The sequence below is a fragment of the Eptesicus fuscus genome, chromosome 14, assembly GCF_027574615.1.
Source record: "Eptesicus fuscus isolate TK198812 chromosome 14, DD_ASM_mEF_20220401, whole genome shotgun sequence".
NCBI lineage: Eukaryota > Metazoa > Chordata > Mammalia > Chiroptera > Vespertilionidae > Eptesicus > Eptesicus fuscus.
Window position 1 is genome coordinate 79,398,286 of NC_072486.1, and position 16,028 is coordinate 79,414,313.

Genomic DNA, 16,028 nt, shown 5'->3' on the forward strand with positions numbered 1-16,028 from the left:
GCCAAGCAGAGCCATCAAAACCCAATTAAGGGTTTCAAAACACAACAGAGAGTTTTGTTGGCAGGTTGGGCTGGAATGGCTATGAGCGTAAATGGCCTACGCTTCTCTCTAAGGTAAGAATAATGACATTGATACCGACAGCAATGCTATCTCACAGGGTTATTTCAGAGATAAAGAGAAACAGCTCATATGAAAGTAGATGCCTGGCACATAGCAAGTGCTCCATCAATATTAGCTCAGTCTGATGACAACCAGACCGTCCCAGGTGATATCTGATAATCAATCATATAGACCAGTCACACCCGCCATAAACAAACTACCCACTGAGCAGCGTCTGAATTTCGAGGAGGGAGAGCTCTCTGGGGTGCTTACTGTACAATATGCTATGGGCAAGAAGTGGCCCTGGTAAGACAGCTTCCAGCCCACGACCCAGTGGCTGTTAGTGTGGCCGCTGCCGGGAGGCAGGCTGCACGTCGGTGGAAGGTTGCCACGTTAACCCAACAAACAAGTGTCTTCCTGGAAGGTGCCTGCCAGTCTCCGGGATGCGGCACAGGGAGCTGAGCTGGGCTCCCTCTCCCCGCCTCTCCACCCTGAGCCCTGGCACTGATTCCGGGCGATGGTTATGCACAGGGATGAGCAGGGCCAAGGGGAGGTGCTTGAACAAGCAGAGCAGGCCTGGGTCCTGGACCTGCCGCACCAGCCTCATCACAAGCTCAGTTTCCTCACAGTCCCCGCCCCAGGCCCACCACCCTGGGATTTCCAGGAGGAAGGGGAGAGGGAGAGAGAGAGAGAGAGAGAGAGAGAGAGAGAGAGAGAGTGTGTGTGTGTGTGTGTGTGTGTGTGTGTTGGAGGGGAATTAAAAGGGGAGGATATAATGAAAGACCTGGATCTTGGGTGAAAATGCAGACATGAACTGTGGGCGGTGGAATGCATGCCGGCTTCCCGGACCTTGGCCCCTCCTTGGGCAGAACATAGCCTGTAGGTATTTGCTATCCCAACTGTGCTTTGTAGGCAAAGACCCTGCTGTATTAGGTCCCTGGGACAAACAGTGGGGTTTAAAACAACAGAAATGTGACTCCCACAGAGGCCCCAAATCAAGGTGTCCGCAGGGCTGCGCCCTCCGAAAGCCCCAGGGGAGGGTCCTCCTTGCCTCCCCCAGCTCTGGTGGCGCCAGGGGTTCCTAGGCTTGTGGCAGCATCCCTCCCGTCTCCGCCTCCATCTTCACAGGACCTTCCCTCTGGGTCTCCGTCCAAGTTCCCCTCTTCTTAGGACCAGTTCTACTGGATGGGCGCTCAGCCTGCCCTCCCTCCAACGTGGCTGATTACCTCGGCAAAGACCCCGTTTCCAAAGAGGACGCATTCACAGGCACCAGAGGCTAGCACTTTAACACGCCTTTTGGGGACATAATTCAAGCCATAACCCTGTTCATCTTTGTACCTTCAACACGTAGCACTGGGCCTGGGAAACAGACCTTAAGAGGTTGCCTGGTGTCCAGTCCCAGCTCTGACCCTGCCTGATCCCAAACACGGTGCTTAGCAATTCAGCTCTCCATTTCTTTACAGCCAGAAGCTGGTGCCTTGCTGTCTAAAAGTCTCCCCTGGCACTGGTTCGTCCTTTCTCCTCCATCCCTCCCCCCCACTCCACCCCGCCCCCCAGCACAAACGGAGGTCACTCCAGCACTGAGCCAGGCTCTGCGCAAAGGGCGTCCCCAGCCGGCTCTCCGGCTCTCCCGGCAGCTGGCAGAGCTGCAGCTCTCCCCACCGTGGTCCGGCCTCTGCCTCGTGAATAAAAGGCTGGACTCCTGAGGTTTCCAAGAGCAAATTGGTCTTTGTTGAACACTCATCAGCGACTCTGTGCCAGGTCAGAGTATATCAAAACACCGAGGCCCTGGCAGGAGCCCGGATGGTATCTGATTGGTCTGTGACAAGCGGGGAGTTGGCAGAGAAGGGCTTCCTGTCAACAGGAAGGAAAGGATGGAGATCAAATTATTTTCAAAGTCCGTGGAGGAAGAAAGAGATGAGATTTGGGTTAACCATTCCAGCGCAGGGCTAAATCAGTCGCGGTGGGGCTCCCTCTTCCACGGGGAGCGTGGCCGGGGACAGTCAACATTTCCTCTGATCAGCGGCACCCTGTGAAGTGGGCTCCCTAATTCCCCGCGGCTAAGCCTTGGGACACAGCCTCACTGCCCCTGGGCCCCCTGCCCCGCTTACAGCAGGTCATGGACAATTAACCGAGCAACTTAAAGGCTCTGTTTCAACTCGGCTGCTCACTTCATTGGCCTTTGTTTGCTGCACGTTTTAAAAGATGTTGGCTACACTTGGACATTTGGTTCGGTTTCATGGGGTTATCATGATGGGCTGGTCCGCCGTCTTGCAAGAAGTGGGAGACACGGGTGTTTCATGAGCTCTCACACTCAGCGGCACGTCAAAGGGAGGGTGGATGGAGGTGAGTGGGGGAAAAGGGGTCGGATCTTAACCCCAGAGACCAGAGCTGTCCCCATAAAAGTGACATGGTGCCCAGGAACAGACTGTCACTGGCAGCGAGCTGAGTACATCAAAACAGGAAAAGCAAAAGAAAATAAACAGTCGAGAAACAGCATCGTTTAAGAGCACATGTACAATGGTTTCAGAGGATGCAAACAGATTTAGAGTCCAATGAATGAGGCCAGGTGAGAAGTGACCTGGGCAGGTGAGAGGCACTGCCAAGGAAAGAGTGCTTTCGAGTTCTTTCTTTAGTCAGCCTGCCGTTAGCACGGTCAGCATGCAGCCCAAGTGGAGGTCAAGGATAGCAGTGTCCTAGGTTCTACTGGTCAAGGGCAGCTCAGAGAAACAGGCAGGACAGAGAGATGGGCCAAGCCCTAGGAACCCCGATAAGCTGGTGACGTGTGGGAAGATGCAAGACTGAACCCACAAACCACATTGGGCTGCTGCGTCTCTCTGTTCCCTCGTAGGAGAGAAGCCCTTTGGTGAGAGAGTTACCCCGGATGTCAATAGCTGCGTTTAGCATTAGGACACCATGCAGTACTCAGAGCTGATCCACAGAGGCCCTGCCCGCTTTGCATGGAGAACCTTCCTATATCCGTTCTCCCCCTGCCCAGTCCCTCCACAGGCCCAGCGCTGGACTAGGCTTAACTGGCATTCAACCAACATCCAATGGGAGCCCACTCCCCAGCTGCCCAGCTGTGAGCTGTGGAGGGGCATCCAGGTCTTGTTTATACACCCTGGAGCCACAGGACAATTCTGGGGGCTCCATCACTGAGTAGTTTGACTCCTGAAGGTCTGGATCCCATATTCTGGGCCCTATAAGAGCCTATGCTCAGGGCACCCGAGATACACTAAGCCACTAAGATGCTGAGTCAGGAAATATTCCAGTGTGGCCTACCAGGCTGGCCCCCCTGGGCTGCCTGGCTGGGGCTGATCTGGGAGTGCCTTTACTTGAAAGCCAGAAACATCCTATCTTGTTGAACAGTCACTAGTCGAGGATGTCTCTTCTCACTGACAGCTAATAAAGTACAGATGACAGATAGGTAGACAGATGTTTAGACAGATAGGTAGATGGATGGATGGATGAATGGATAGATGGATGGATAGGAAGAAAGGGAGGAAGGGAGGACGGGAGGGAGGGAGGGAGGGAGGGAGGAAGGAAGGAAGGAAGGAAGGAAGGAAGGAAGGAAGGAAGGAAGGAAGAAAGGGAGGGAGGAAGGAAGGAAAGAAGGAAGGGAGGGAGAGAGGGAGGGAGGGAGGGAGAGAGGGAGGGAGGAAGGGAGGGAGGGAGGGAGGAAGAGAAGGAAGGGAAAGAAAGAAAAGACTCATGGGGTTAGAGGAAATGGATTGGTATTAGCACTGGGAAAGTTGGAAACCAATTGTTTTAAACCCCCAAAGGCATAAAAATCACTTGGAGAACTTGTCAGAAACACAGACCTATGAGTTCCACTTCTCAGAGATTCTGATTCAGGAGTCTGGGCTGAGATCTAGGATTTCATTTTTTTAATCCTCACCCAAGGAGTGAAGATATTTTCTCCCATTGATTTTAGAGAGAATGGAAGGGAGGGGCGAGGGGAAGAGATATATATAGAGAGAAACATCGAATGGCCACCTCCCACATGTGCCCCGGAGCGGGGGCAGGGATCGAACCTGCAACCCTCCTGTGCACAGGCTGACACTCTAACTACTGAGCAATGCCAGCCAGGGCGGATTTCATCTTTAAATATGGTTCTACTTAAGCTGGTTCAGGAACCACAGTTTGAAAAACAGTGCCTAAACCCTAACCCAGTGGTCAGCAAACTCTTTAGTCAACAGAGCCAAATATCAACAGTACAACGATTGAAATTTCTTTTGAGAGCCAAATTTTTTAAACGTAAACTTCTTCTAATGCCACTTCTTCAAAATAGACTCGCCCAGGCCGTGGTCTTTTGTGGAAGAGCCACACTCAAGGGGCCAAAGAGCCGCATGTGGCTCGCGAGCCGCAGTTTGCCGACCACGGCCCTAACCCAACAAATCTTGCTCAAGGTGGTACACACCAACCAAGGGCAAGGCCAAGGTCAAAACTGACACACTCCCGCCTGTGCTGCATGTGGCCCATTTCCCTTCCCAGAGGCGTCAGTCCAGGTGTTTGGGTGGTGTGATGAGCATTTGGTCCTCCAGCCCCAGGAACAGAAGGGCAGCGCCTGTTCCCACCCACACTGGCCACGCCTCCTACTACAGCGAATGCCCTAGCTAGTGTGGGAATGGGTCAAAGGCCCATCCATCACCAATGGGGAGGTGCACGGCTTCCCTCTGGACACACCACTTGGGACAGGCCTGCCCACTGGGGGCAGTGTCTCCACAACCTTGCGTGACCAGCCGGTTGTCCTGGCTATTTTTAGTTTGTCTCCAGTGGCTGTGAAGGATTTCTTCAGCACCCCTCCCAAGAGGCCCAGGGACATGTGTGGTAATACTCAATGTCATCAGAAAATACTGGGCCACTGGCTGTGTCCCCACTGGCTCTTGTGTGGGTCCTTCTCTCTGATGCCCTCTCTTCCCCTTTTGTCACCTGCTCTGTCGTTGGCTTGCAAACAGTTCCAATGACCCATGACATGCAGGCCAGCCATTATCAATTAAAACATGCCTGAGGTATACAGATTTCAGCATTCATAGGGAAGCCGCTTTTTCTCAGATGCAAAGGGAAAAAGAGCAGGCCTGTTCCCAGCAATGCTTCTCGTGGAGAATCCTGGCAGAACGCCACACACAGCCAGGCCTCTAATGAGTTATTTTCTAAAGCCATTCCCTCCCCTCATTACTACTCCTACTCCACATTAGCAATGGAGGCTAAGAGAGGAGAGCTAAGGCAAGGTGCCAACTCAGCTGCCAGGACCCTCTAAACACTGCACCTACCTGGCTACTTTTAAAGGCCCAGCGACCCCAGAAACCTGTCAGTCTTTCCCCTGCCTCTCCTCTCTCTCACACCTTCTCTTTCCCCTGACAAGACCCCAAGAGGAATTTCCCCAAAAGGTGCTCCAAATGGCCTAAGAAAAAAGGCTAAAATCAAACAAAGGCTGTATTCCTCCATCAGGCCAAGGGCCGTTCTCCCATCAACCAAATTCCATTTACGAATTACTTTACTTAGCAATTCCAGGTCTCCACTGCCGTTATAGCCCATGGGCCTGAGGGTATCTCCTGAAATGAGCTCTTCCACGCTGGTGTCTCACGCAGGCAGGCGCTACTGGTAGGAGGCAGGGTGAGATGGTTAAGGACAGTCAGAGCCTGGATTGGAGGTTAGCAGTGATGCCCCCCAACACCCCAGGTCATGGCTGTGTTCATGCCCAGGACACGAGGGTGCACACTGGGGCCGACTGTGTCCAAAAAGGATTCAATCCAATTCAGTGAGGGGACAGGCAGCTTGGACACTGGAGGCCCCAGGAGGCCTCGTCACTATGAGTGCCCCTGGACATGACAAACAACCCCACCCACAGGCCTGCCAAAGGCCTGGATGGAGGACCCAGGAGAGGCTGTGGAGCTGTCCCTCAGGAGCCACTCCTTAGAACCCCAATGTCCCTGGACATGGCATTGGCTGGGCCCCAGGGACCACCCGGTGGTGGGGAATGAGGAAGCGGATGTAACTCCCTTCAATTTGCTGCTGTCGGCTCAAGTCCACCATGGCTATGACTGAACTCATCCTTCTCCCCCAAGAACTGGCTCCTTATACCAAATACCTTAAAACCAAAGTCAAAACCAAGGTCAACCCAATTCCCATCTCCCCTGCCAGTCACCAGACCCCGAGGCTCACCCAGTCTTTCTTCTAGCGTCTCACCCCTCCCCTTCGTTTATTCCCTCCTGTCATTACTGTAGATCAGCCCCTCAGAGCCTTACCCCTGATTTTTACCAGAGAGTTTGCCTCAGTTTCCCGGCCACCAGCCCCTCTTTCCACGACTCCACTTGGCATTAGGCATGGCTTTTATCACCTTTAACTGCTTCTTAGTTAAGGTTCCCACCAAAGCAGACAGCAAGACGCTTAGGTTCATTCATTTATCCCGCGGCGGCAGGGGAGTGAGCAGGGAGGCGAGAGGAGCCTGCAAGGCGCACGGAGGACTGGACTTCCACTGTGGGCATCTGGCTGGACCCCGGGGGGCCCTGGGAGGGCTGCCCCTTAGAGCACACTCCCGACCCCAGCAGGCCCAGCCCCGCCTGCAGCGCCCAGGAGGACCTCCTCAGGCCTGGATGGAGGACACAGGAGAGGCTGTGGAGCTGTCCAGCAAGGCTGCAGTGAACTCTGGGTGGGCCATGGGCATGCGGGCAGGGCATCAGCAGCAACTCCCCGGCTTCTGGGCGTCTGCGGGAGGAAGTCCTCACTCCCTGGGCCTGCCTTCCAGGTAGGGCTGCAGGATGCCCAGGTAAACTGGGATGTCAGTTAACAATGGACAGTATAAGTTACCTCAAATGGTGCATTCATCTACTAAAAAGTTGTTCATTGTATAGCTAAGATTCTACTTTAACTGGACGCTTGGCATTTTTATTTGCTAAATCTGGCAACCCCACTTCAAGGCCCTCCTTGGTCTGGCCTCAGTCCCTCTCTGATTTCTCTGAATCTGAAACCCTTTCCTCCACGCTAAGGGTCTCTTCACTGCACCTGGAAGCAGTCAGCCAACCCCCGAGCCCGTGGGGGTACTCAAGCTGGTTCCCTGTCGGGAGTAGCCCCTGGCTTCTCACATGTGTCTCCTCCTGCCACCATCTCTGGGTCTAATCTCTGTCACCTCGCTCTGCCCTCCCCGCTGACAGCAGGTACTGCCTGCACCTGGGGTCATCTGCAAGCATCCGTCTTATTTTCCCAGTTAGATGGTAATGCTCACCCAGCACAGCACGACGATCAAGTTCTCCCCGGCCCCACCAGCAGATGCAAGCCCTGTGAGGGTGGAGACACAACCCTCCCTCCACCCCTGGATCTCACCACCACAACAGCACTGGATGCGAGCTGTGCAATAACGGAGTGAGTAGTACTTTAGGTCAGGGCTGGCTCGTGTCAAGAACATTGTCCAAAGCAGCCAAAGTGATTGCCAGTAGCAGGAAAGGTGGTCAGACTACCCCAACTATACGGTGGCTTTTCCACGTTCACTGCCTTTCCTCTCAGTCCTTTTCCAGGTCTGGATTTTGTCCTGCACCCCGACCCCCACCCCCAGCTCCCAGGCACATACTCCAGGCCGCACTTGGGACTGGTCCCACCATCAGCCTCAACACAACATGGCCTGACCAGTGGACAGCGTCAGTTCTGCTCTCCCCTCCCCTCTCAAATCAAGTGCTCTGATGCGGACGTAATCGCTAGACATTTATATAACACTTGAAATTTGTAAGAGCTTTCCCATGAATTATTTTATTGGAACATCACTGTAATGTAGGCAAAGAATTATCTGTTTGACACTGAGTGGTTAAATGGCTGACTTAAGTGATCACCGCTTTTGGAAGATTTGTAGTACTAATGTGTAACTTTTCCTTTACAAATGCGGTTAAAATGTTTTTGCATTAGCAATGTAAACAGAGTGTTTCATTTTCAAGTAGAATGCTTATTAAAAGGAATGCTGATTTCTGCATATTTGGTGGTCACACGGCAGTCCGGGGTCCAGTCACCTGCTCAGGGAGCTTCCCCTTGCAGGGAGGACTGGCCACCTCATCTCACTTCAAGCTGCTCCCCAAGTCCCCGTCAGATGTCTGGGGTCAGCGCCCCGGATTCTACCCTCCCTTATCCAAGCGTTTTGTACACAGAGACGTGAAAGAAGGAGCTGTGTTCCAACAAACTCTGGAGGAAAGTACCTAATGGGGTTCGAAGGAGAAAGTGGGTGCCAGCCACACCCCAGCCCCGCCCTATCGCTGTCAGGAAAGATTGTCCTCAATCAAGTGTCAGAGACAGCTCACTGCGCACTCTCACCCAGTGCCCAAGACCTGTCACTCCGGCGAAAACAAAATTACATTCTCCCTGGAGCCCTACGCTGTGTACGTACAAACACTCACTTTGGTGGAGGCCGGGGTGTGACCCAGTTGGAGGTTTCCTTAGAGTGAAGTTAAGGACTGCGCCGCGCGTCCCACCACCGGATTCCCCTTGGGGAGGCTAGGCAGGGCTGCGGGGGTGGGGAGTGGGGCGGGCAAGTGGCCACGGACTACCTAGGCAGGCAAACCTGGGGGCGGGGGGGGGGAGGCGCACACCCCAACCGCCTTCCCTTCAGCTGGGCAAAGTCAAACCGCAGACTGATCCAAGTCGCCAAAGTCCGGGCTGGGCTGCCCGCGTGGCCGGGGCTGGGGTGCACGCTTTAGGGATCGCTGAACCCCCAATGTCCGAAACGTGCTGGAGGAAAGGGCTGGCAGAGGGAGTGGCTGCAGAGAAGTTCCCTGCCCCAGGCCCAGAGACACCCTGAGGGAAATTGGGGAGGAAAGAGGTCCATTTGAGGGCGCAGCTACACAGCCATCCCCGCTGTCCCCACCCACTGCCCCTCCCCTCCGTCCCCGCGTCCGCGCTCGGCTCCACCTCCCCGGAGCGCAGTCCACACAGCCCTTTTCCAACAAAACAACACTACGCACCGCCTCCCGCACCCGCAGGGGCGAGGCTACGCCCAGCCCGCAACCTGCCGGCCCGGGTCCGGGAGCGCGCTCCTTCCCCAGCCCCCTCCCCGCCGCACACGGTCGGCGAGCCCGGCTGCACGCGGGTGGGGAGAGAGCCGGGGCCGGGCTCGGCGGCCCAGCTCTGCCCGGCGCCTCCACGCTTCCCGCGAGCGGCCCGAAGTGACAGGAGGGGCACGTACGGCGCGCGGGGCGGCCGTGTTAACCGCTTCGTCGCCGGGTCGGCAGCCACGCGAGGGCGGGGACCCGGGGACTCACCGGAATGAGCACCCGCAGCGATCGCCTCTTCTGGCTGGGGTTTTTCTTGCCGCTGCTCCCGCCCGGGCTGGGAACATCTTTCTTCTTCTTGGTGTCCATGGCCGCGCTTCCCATAACTTTAACCAGAAGTTAATTCCGGGTGACTCGTTCCTGGAATACGGTCCTCTCCTTCCCGGCCCGGCCCCTGCCGTCGGCCTCGAGCTGCGCGCTCGTCACGACCGTCCTGCCCCCTGAAGAAACCGCGTGGGGCTGGCGCGGGGAGGGAGGGTGGAGCAGGTACCGCGCGCCGCCGCCCGCCGCCGCCACCTGGGAGGGATGGCGGCCGGCGCGAGCGCTGGGCCCGTTTCCTCTTCCTCCTACGGGCTCATCAGATGCCAAATCACAGCCACGGGCTGTCCTGGTTCTGGTCTCTCTCCGGGTTACGCGTGGCGGACGTCTCCAGCTGGGTGACAAAGTTTTCTTCCTTTTGCAAAGCGAAGCAGCATCGCCACCCCCTCGGCTCCTCCCACAGATTCCCAGAGGCGGCGTTGAAGGGCAGGTGCAGTTACCCCCGCGCTCCGGGCAACGCGCTCCTCGGCCCGCACCCAAGTGGAGACTCCGGTGAGGGTGAGAGTTTGTGTGTGAACGTGACCCTCGGCCGCGCAATCAACCAGCCCGAAGCCTGGAGGGGGGCCGTCCTCCCGGCGCGAGGGAGGGAGGAAGGGAAGAGGAGGTGCAAACGCGGGCTTTCGCGCGGGGCTCGGGCTCGGTGGCGAGCACCAGGTGCGGCGCCGGCCTTGCGGGCAGAGGGGGCCGCGTGCCGCTCGTCCCGCCGCGGTCCCGGGGGCGGTGAGGGGCGGCGCGGGCGCCGGCGGGGCGCGGGCGGCGGGAGGCGGCGTGCACCCAACAGGAAGTGCGCGCCATGCGCTTCGGCGCTGCCCCCGCGCCCCGTCGCGTGCCAGGCGGGCCAGGGCTCCCTCCCCTGCGGCCGCGGCCGCGCGGGGCTCGCTGCTTGCTGACCGGTGGCGTGCGGTCCCCGGCGTCTCCGTCGGTGCCTGAGCCCCTGGAACGCCCACGCGCCCTGGGCCCCGCAGACCCGCGGCAGCGGAAGCGCCGGCTGTCGGTGGGATGCGCATCGCGGAGGCCGTGGTCGGCGGGCGGAACGCGCGTGGGGCGGCGGGTTGCCGGGCTGCGCTTCCCACAGCTGACCCCGCACCCCGCCTGCTCTTCCAGGGCGGCCGGGACTTGCGCAGTGGCTCCGCGGTGAGTGTCCGGGGCTACCGCAGCCCGGTGGCCCAGGAAACGCGAGGGTCCTCAGCCTGCGGCAAGAAGTGGGTGCGGAGAGGTCTCCACGCGCCGCCACGGTCTTGGAGAGCCACCGCCTCTCCATTCTGCCAGCCTGGCCGAGGGCCGAGGGGGTTCTCCCCCAGCCCCCCGCCCCCCGCAGGGCGCGACCTTGTTCCCGGCTGGAAGTAGGTTGGGTGCTGGTGCTGAGGACGATGGCCCCCAAAGTCACTCCAGCGCCCTGAATGCTGACGTCAGCTCTGCTGCGCCCCGCAATCAGAAAGGCGGGGAGGCCACCCAGAGAAAACGCGACACAGGTCGCTTTGGGAACGCCAGGGCGAGCAGTGAGGGACACCCCTCAGGTGGCTCCCCCCCCCCCCCCCCCCGCCAGAAGCACCCCATTTCAGCCATCTTTCCAGCTGCCCTTCCCAACCCAGGGGCCATCGTCTTGCGTAGAGTCCCCTACAGTCTGGGTGGCTCCTGGGTTCACAGGGGCGGGTTTCAGGTGGATTTGTCCTCCTCCTGCCCTGCTCTCCAAACCAGAGCGAAGCCAGACTGGGAATGGGCCGGGTCCTGAGCAAAGCCTGGTGACAGAAGTCCGATGCTCTGGAGAGGGCGCGTCTGGGTGCAAGAACCAGGTGGCCCTGTGGCCCCGTAGCAGTGGAATTTCCTGCTTTGACTTTTTCCTGACTGCCTGTGTGTTGGGGGAGGCAGCCGGGGGACAGACCGCATTATTCCATTGGATGCTGGGAGCCCTGCTTAGGAGTAGAGAAGGGCTGGCCTTGAGCCTGAGCGTGGGTTTAAAGGAGGCACAGCGCCCACCTTCACTCAGCATTACTCCCCAAACTGCCGGTTAAGTTCATGGCTTTAGCTCAGAAGTTTAATCCCGGTCACAGTGGTGCTTTGCCAGGTGTGCATACCCCAGCAATGGATGCGAACTGGTTTTGAAAGGGGAGAGGGAGGTAGGACGGCACAGGTTACCGGGAATTCAGGAGGGGCCACTAGGAAGGGTCCCCTGGGGGTGGGCCCAGAGGCAGCCACTGCTTTATCTCCCTACTACACCCTTGCCCAGGGCCCGCCAGGCCTGGTAGAGGGGTGGGCCTGGCCTGGCGGTTGTTATAATACGTACTTTTGTCAGCTGACTTGTGTAAATGTGCTCATGCATTCATTAATAAAACTAATTTGTTCTCTGAGTTTATTTTGTTGGGGTGCGGATTTTAGTGCCTGGAAATCCTAAGTCAAAACATTTTACCAAATCGCCTGCATTTTTAGAGTCTTTTTTGTTGTTGTTGTTCTACATGTTAATATTTTTTAAATATGGGTGTTTCTTATAGATGGTACCAAAAGAAGCTTACCAGCCACTTTTTCTCTCGGAAAGAGATTAATACATTGATCTTATATCTTCCAACCAGTGGAGTCTTACAAGGGAGGGGCACAGTGTCTTGCTTTGGGGTTCCCTTTGAACCCCCTCTTCACCTCCACCTCTCAACCCACACAGTTATTTTAGCCAGCAACTAAACATGGCATGCCCAAGCAACAGTGTCAATATGATGACCCCCACCATTGTTTTGGAATGCCCTGACCTGTGACTTCCTTCTCAAACGTAATGCAATAAAATCTACACTGACAACATGTCACCAGTTTAATTAAAGACTGCATTGCTGATTTTGTCTTTTGCCTCAGGTTCCAATAGTGCTCAGCTCAGCATTGTTACTGATCCTGTCTTTATGAAAAAAATATGATTTGGGGGAGTGTAAAATAAAGTTTATATGTAAATATTTGTCTTTCTCTCCAAGAATAAAGCAGAGGCTCTTAGTGGTAACCAAATATCTATGTGATCCCCTCCACTTTTCAGTGCCCTGGCAGTTAGGATAGGAATATGCAACTAATTCTGGCCCATGAGATGTGAACAGACTCAGTGTGTTATTACTTCCGGGTCAAGCAGTGAAGAATTGATGTGTCTCCTCATTTTCCTTCCCTCTGCTGCCATGATCTTGGAGGCCATGTGCTGTGGATGGCATTCGGTGAGAGAGAGGAGGGCAACTCCTACCACATTGTACTTGGGTTGGGTTACACCACTGAGATTTTGATAATTATTTATTACAGCATAACCTTGCCTATAAGAAGTGTTACACTGAGCCTGGTCGGCGTGGCTCGGTGATTGGGCATTGGCCCATGAACCAGGAGTTCACAGACAAACCGGGAGGTCATGGTTTGATTCCCGGTTGGAGCAAGTGCCCGGGTTGCAGGCTCAATCCACAGTGTGGGGAGGCAGCCAATGGATGATTCTCTCTCATCATTGATGTTTCCGTCTCTCCCTTCCTCTCTGAAATCAATAAAAAGATATTTTTTTAAAAAAGGAATATAGTACTGAGATAGTATTTATCTTGATAGCTGAGTTTTCTTGTGCTCCCTTCAATTTTATACCCAGGACAAGTGCCTCATTTGCTTCACCTTGCTATGTGGCTCTGTCCTGGTTGATGGAAGGGTGAGTAATCGAGGTGGGCTGGGCTGCGGGCGGTCCTGGGAACCAGCTTGCCTATGTTAGGAATATGACTGGAGTCCCACCCTGTCACTGCCACTGGTCAGCTGGGGGACCCTGAGTAGGTCACTCTGTTCCCATCTCCAAGAGGAGTAAGATGGCCTGGAGAAGATTTCCCAGGCCTGTATAATGGGGGCATGGGTTCTATCCTGGTTATACTTCGTTTGTCTTCGTTATTTGTGTTGCTTTAGTAATCCCTTTTATATCGAACATTACAAAAGTTCATGAATTGAGAATTAAAAATACAGAAGCAAACAAAAGATCCCGGACCTTCATCAGAGGTGGTTTCGGACAGTGCTTCTCAGGAAAGATGTTTCCATTTGGAGCGTCATCTATCTAGGCTGGTAATAATGAAATGCCAGGCATCATATTAGGTCATTCATATTATCTTACCTCCTTTCTATGAAAATACCCTAAGAGAATTACCATAGACATTTTGCAGATAGGAAAACTAAGACCTAGTTGTTAGAGAGTTTATTCGTATTCCTTTAACTTCTGTCCATTGATCTTAATTCACTATACCCCTGAAAAGACATTTTAAAATATGCCCCCCGCCCCCCGGCCCGGTTATAAAAGCGTTGCACAAGGCTAACAATACTATTTAGGAAAATCCTTTAGGGTGACCTTGGAAAAACTATTCAACATCCTTGCTGCCTTGGTCTCTGCCTGTGACATAGAACTGGGGGAGAGCAGTGATCTGTGTAGTCAGGAAAGCAGTGGCTCAATTCTGTGCAACAAGCAACTCTTAGAAAAATGAAACAACAAGAGTCTGGACTCAGGACTCTGCCAGTGCTTGGATAACTCGGACACGGAGCAAAGGGAGTGTTATCTAATCGTGAAAACCAGGGCTAAGAGTCATTCCAGTTTTTGTTTTCCTCCAAGTTGGGCACAGATTGCATAACCTCGGGTAGCATTTGCTCCCTGGTGCACATGGAACGAGTAATATCAATCCCACGGAGACACGGAGGCAGGCGCTCAGGACCAGCAGGGAGGGCTGCCTTGGGATAGCACGGCTCTTAACAGCGCTTTCCCAGGTCCCTGTGGATTTCCGGTGGGGCTGTGCCAGCCACCTTTTGTGTCTGTTCAGATTGTTCCCATCCATAACCACTAGGCCATCCTGATCATGGGATCCAAGAAGCACTTTGGATGAAGGTAAGGTAACTCTGTGGCAATAATCTCCCAAGAGACACTGCTGTTGACACCCTTTCTCCACAAGACAGCCGGGTGTGCTGACCAGCTCAGCTCTGTGCTCACACACCCAGCTGCCCTGCAGAATGACAGATTCGGCCAGCAGGGCGTGACCACCGGACACTGCCCCTGAGGTGTCCGTCTGCTGAGTGAAAGAGGAGGCAAACCTCAGCAGTGTGCTCCGTTCCTGGACTAAAGGTATTCAGTAGTCACGGCAACAGCATTCGGTGGGAATAGTCTTTGGTTCTGCCAACAGCAGCCTGCTTGAGTGACAGTTTCCCGTGTGACCTTTGTCCTAATGGTCAGGCATTACCTCCCCTCTGGTTAAGGGTTCAGGCTCCCTAAGCTACAGGCTTCTGACTAAGGGGCTGTGTGTGTTGGTCCTCCACTCATTTCTGAACTTCGATCGCACTGAAAGCATACAGATGAACCCTGAATACCACCGTGACCTGACGGACTCAGGACGCATGTCTGACCTCTAGCTCCCCCATCTATTTGAGACAGGATTAAATAATACAAGTTAACTGTGATGATTTCCCGAACAAATAAAATTACTCTGGTAATTACACTGGCCCCACAGTTCATGTAGGCAGCACACACGTGGACATGACTTGGATGGGAGGTTGCGCCTGAAGCTCTGGTCGCCAGCACCAGTGTTACCTTTTGTTCGTGTGACTTTAACTCTCCTGTCCCGACCTGGCCTCCGGAATGCCAGTTACAGCTTTTCAACAAGACTCCAGGAAAATATTTATTCAGGATCCCTTGGGATTGGCAGTGTTTGCAGAGCAGGGTGCCAGCTCACGTCCAGGATTTTCAGGTGTGTACAGACGCACACCTGCTGACCTCCCAACCCCATGGCAGAGGCACAGTTATCATCCCGGCCCTCAGAGAAAGCTGCGTCCCTCCCGCAGGGCCGGTCACGCCAGAGTTCAACATATGCACAGCCTTGCCAGCGTCTGTCCCTGTCCTTGCGCCTTCTCACTTTATACCGTAACGAATGCTTGCCCTTCGGTGCACAGACAGCCCACAGGTGCTCTGGGCACGTGAGGGAGGCTCTCAAGGACGTGGTGTCTTTTGACAACCCTCCTTATGCCAGGTGGGTCAAAAAGCACTTTGTAAAATGTTCCTAAATAACTCCTAAGAGTGGTGTGAGGTCTTGGAGAGAGAAACGTTCCAAGTAAAACTCTATGCGTGAGCTTTTACGTAAGGCCATTTTAGATCATTGCAACACACACTCCCAGTAGCCCCACTGTGCTAAAGGCCTTGTCCTGCTGTTTGTTAACCCCACTCATTGTAGCTTTTTACCCTCGAGGTGAAAAAAATAAAGCATCATTACAAAGTTCGTTCATCTTTGGCCACAGCCTGAGAGAACATCTTCCTGTCGTAGCTTATTCCTCCACAGCACGAGGGATTCCCAGCATCTTATGGGGATGGATGCAGGCGTTCCTCTGGGCAGCCAGAGGTGCCCATGTGTAGTGGAGGGTTGGGTGTGAGACTCCAGGGTTCACGCGGGTCCCTCAGTCTTACGGTTGGGGTCCAAGGAGAAAAGCTGTTTCAAGGAGAGCCTGCGTTAGGGTTAGGATTAGGATCAGGCTTGATGGTTCCAGGCTTTTCTTTATCTTCGGAGGTTTAAGAAACTGACGTAATTTGTTCACCAAGAACCGCTACAGCTGGAGCACTGTGTCATTTTAACCACT

General features: G+C 54.7%; 1 protein-coding gene across 1 annotated transcript in view; it reads right to left on the reverse strand.

Annotated features, from left to right (window-relative positions):
* Nucleotides 1-9,737, reverse strand: part of PRKAG2 (protein kinase AMP-activated non-catalytic subunit gamma 2) — a 217,480-nt gene extending 207,743 nt beyond the window's left edge. Inside the window, exon 1 of the mRNA XM_054725929.1 lies at nucleotides 9,339-9,737. Coding sequence (XP_054581904.1) covers nucleotides 9,339-9,452 — 114 coding nt within the window. The 5' untranslated portion in view covers nucleotides 9,453-9,737. The remainder of the gene's footprint in view (nucleotides 1-9,338) is intronic.
* Nucleotides 9,738-16,028: the final 6,291 nt, after the last annotated feature.